We start from the raw sequence: 3,697 nt of genomic DNA on the forward strand, positions 1-3,697 counted from the left end.
CTTCTTTATCCGTTATCAACATCATTTTACACACCCTTCTTTATCCGTTATCAACATCATTTTACACACCCTTCTTTATCCGTTATCAACATCTCATTGTATACGGAAATAATTTCACTGGCGAAGATTTTCCTATAAACGTTCATATCGTTCTAATATATGTAACAGTAACATAATAGCCATTCTGTGTGACTTGCTCGTGACGTTACCCACAAACAAATCCTCATTATTTTCTTTGTGACACTACACGTTTTCAAATACCGTTCCAGGTTAATACATTTAGTTTAACTGCTCTTCCGGTGGCTCAACGGTAAGCGTTCGAGGTAATAACGCAACAGCCCGTTGTGTGGAATTGCTCTTATCAACAAACACACAAGCTCTCTTCGTACTAGGCTGATTTCCCTTGTCTTCAGTTCTATTGAAGATACATAACTTTGATAATCTCCCAAACTGGGATTAGAAGATTCTGTTTCGTTATCACTGGAGTTCATTGAGTAGGGAACGAGAGAAAGAGATTTTGTTTAACAATTTGGTTAATTTTGTCGTCGTCTTTACCCCTCCCCCGTTTATTTCTTAGAAATAACCAACAAGAATTGCGTGGTTTCCATTTAATAATGGCCCGGCATGGCCAGGTTGTTAAGGCACTCGACTCGCAATCTGAGGGTCGCGGGTTCGAATCCCTGTCACACCAAACATGCTCGCCCTTTCAGCCGTGGGGGCGTTATAAATTTACGGTCAATCCCACTACTCATTGGTAAAAGAGTAGCCCAAGAGTTGGCGGTGGGTGGTGATGACTAGCTGCCCTCCCTCTAGCCTTACACTGCTAAATTAGGGACGGCTAGCGCAGATAGCCCTAGTGTAGCTTTGCGCGAAATTCAAAAATAAACAAATAATAAAAAAAATCATTCAGTGACGCCTGGTGGTGGTAGTTTGAACTTGAATAATCAACTTAATACAACATATTTATTTGATAATAAAACTTGTAAATTTTCAACCTTTTATTGAACAGGGAAACAAGACAGAAAAGAAAAATCTTACTTTCTCTCAGACTCTGTTCACAGAGCCACTCCCTACAGCATGCTCCGGTAACTGGTACAAGTTGAGGATTCCGACATTTGGCTGACGGCCGGACGTTCTCGTGGGGACACAAGGACACGCACCCATATGTCCCATTTTGGCACGTACACTGGGTTTTACAGTCCAATTTAAAGGTCTGTCCGTCCGTGTAGGTGACGCTTCCAATTCGGCAATCTATTCCTTCATCCACTAAAAGTTTCTCAACATTTAGTATCCAAGGTTATAAATAATGCTTTGAGACGAGAACCTGAATAATTTCTTTTGTACTGTTATTATAGTATTTTTGTAAAACGTTAAAGTTCTCGTTAAATTCAAATAAAAATAATTATTATTAATGAGAAAATAAACGGCGTTCAAATGATATACATAAATAAATAATCTTTATTTGTAATGTACTTAAATAAAATTTAAAATAATTACAACTACCTTGCTCAATTTGATTCATATCCTTAGAGATGTACATGAAAAACTGATGATTTAAATATACATAGCACCTGGACCCCTATTGTACCTGCCATATACCGGCCCCTATAGTGGCACAGCGGTACGTCTGCGGACTTACAACGCTAGAAACCGGGTTTCGATACCCGTAGTGGACTGAGCGCAGATAGTTCATTGTGTAGCTTTGTGCTTAACTACAGACACACCATATCCCAGCCGGTATGGTCAGCCCTGGTATTGAGCGAAAAGCCTAGTCGGCACTGGATAATGTAGATTTAGTGTGTTTGACATGTTCTCCTTTGCCTTAACTCACAGGTTTTCAGAATCACATATTGCACTTCGGAGTTAAAACTAAATTATGTTATACCCTACTCTATATCTGAATATACGTATTACGTATATATATATATCAAATATATGGGCAACATTTAAAGGCAGTCGTAGAAAGTAATTATACGTATTATATATATATATATATATATATATATAATATAGAGGAGAGGTTCATAGATATTGTGAAACTTTACAATCTGAAGAGTGACTGTTGAGTTACGAAATTGACAAAATCTGAGGATCTGAAACAAAGACATGTTTTTACATAGCTAATTTAAATAAAAACTTATAACAAATACAGTTTTTCTAAATAGCTACCGTATTCTTTTGAGGCTTATTTCTTTTATTTCACTGACCAGTTTTTACGCTTACGATAACTTTAGCTACTTTATTTGCCAAGTTATTTTTGTTGTTGTTCTCATTTATGTAGTTAATTTGCTTTAGTCAAAGTTATTAACGTTTAATCTAAATCAGTCACATCTTCTCAAGTAATCAGAGTCAAGGTTGTAGCTATAATTGTCACAGGATGCTGTTGTGTAGCGTTAACCCTAAACGGAAGTGATGGTAGTAACTATAGCAGTCACGGGATGCTATTGTGTAAAGTTAACCCTAAACGAAGTGAGAGTTGTACTACAGCAGTCACAGGATGCTGTTGTGTAGTGTTAACCCTAAACGGAAGTGAGGGTAGTAACTATAGCAATTTCAAAATGTTTTGTAGCGTTAACTCTAAACGGAACCGAAGATAGTTACTATAACAGTTGCAGAATGTTGTTGTGTAGCGTTAAGCCTAAACGGAAGTACTCTAGTTTCACAAAAACTAGTTCTAATTTTTAAATATACATACTTTTGACTTCAACAGAATTAAAGTAAACACGTAAGTAAGCCAACATATACTTCCCTGACTTATATTTACTAATCAATTTTAGGCTTAATCCTAATTTTTCAACGAGTTAAAAGGAAAGCTTTTAAATGTTTTGTGTTTATGAACTAAAATATATATAAATTTATTAATTACTTCCGTTATCGTTGTTTTCTGATTTGAAACGTTATATAAAAATGAGACAATTCAGATTTTCTCACATTATAACTTTTCTTTCTTTGTACAAAATGTAACTTTAAAAGATTGAAATCAACATTTTTCAAAGAGGCTTCTCACATACGCTAAATAGCTTAACTATGTAGTTTTCCTGACCAACATAAAAACGTAAACATTGGAAGGTTGCTATAGTAACGACACAAACTTGCCTTTACATATTCCTGTGGTCGCAAGAGGCGTAGGATAGAAACAGTGCAGTCTTCTATTACGATCACATACACTCACTTTGTCGCAGGCTTCTCCCTGCTGGCGAGCACAAACAGGGCAACAGCCGCAGCCGTCCGTGACAACAGCTACACCTTGCGGACAAACAGGGTTACCCGGTGGGCAATGGCACGGATAAGAGCACCGACCTCTGACCTGAATATATAAAGTTGAACAACGGAGTCAATACTGAGTAAAACAGAGTTGTACGAAATAGTAAATATACAAACCAGAGAATAAATCTTAAATCTGATCTTTACTTTGTTTGACGGAAAGATAGGATGTTAATATCGTACACTTTCTCTTGTAGATGTAGATATTTATTAATTAATTTATAATAACATCTTTTAGATATTTATTAATTAATCTATTATATTAATAATAATATCTCCTAAATGTTTATTAATTAATTTAGTATATTAACAATAACATCTTCTAGATATTTATTAATTAATTTATTATATTAATAATAATATCTTCTAAATGTTTATTAATTAATTTATAATAATAACATCTTCTAGATATTTATTAATTAATTTATAATAA

The 3,697-nt window shown here is 34.9% G+C and overlaps 1 protein-coding gene across 1 annotated transcript in view; it reads right to left on the bottom strand.

The window, feature by feature from the left end:
• Window positions 1-1,038: 1,038 nt before the first annotated feature.
• Window positions 1,039-3,697, bottom strand: part of LOC106475908 (protein CYR61-like) — a gene marked incomplete at its 3' end in the record, with an annotated part of 9,842 nt that continues 7,183 nt past the window's right edge. The window contains exons 2-3 of the mRNA XM_013936583.2: window positions 3,097-3,307; window positions 1,039-1,266 (exon numbers count right to left, since the gene is read on the bottom strand). Of these exons, the coding sequence (XP_013792037.1) occupies window positions 1,039-1,266; window positions 3,097-3,307 (439 nt within the window). The remainder of the gene's footprint in view (window positions 1,267-3,096; window positions 3,308-3,697) is intronic.

Source organism: Limulus polyphemus, unplaced genomic scaffold (genome assembly GCF_000517525.1).
Source record: "Limulus polyphemus unplaced genomic scaffold, Limulus_polyphemus-2.1.2 Scaffold9412, whole genome shotgun sequence".
NCBI classification, from domain to species: domain Eukaryota; kingdom Metazoa; phylum Arthropoda; class Merostomata; order Xiphosura; family Limulidae; genus Limulus; species Limulus polyphemus.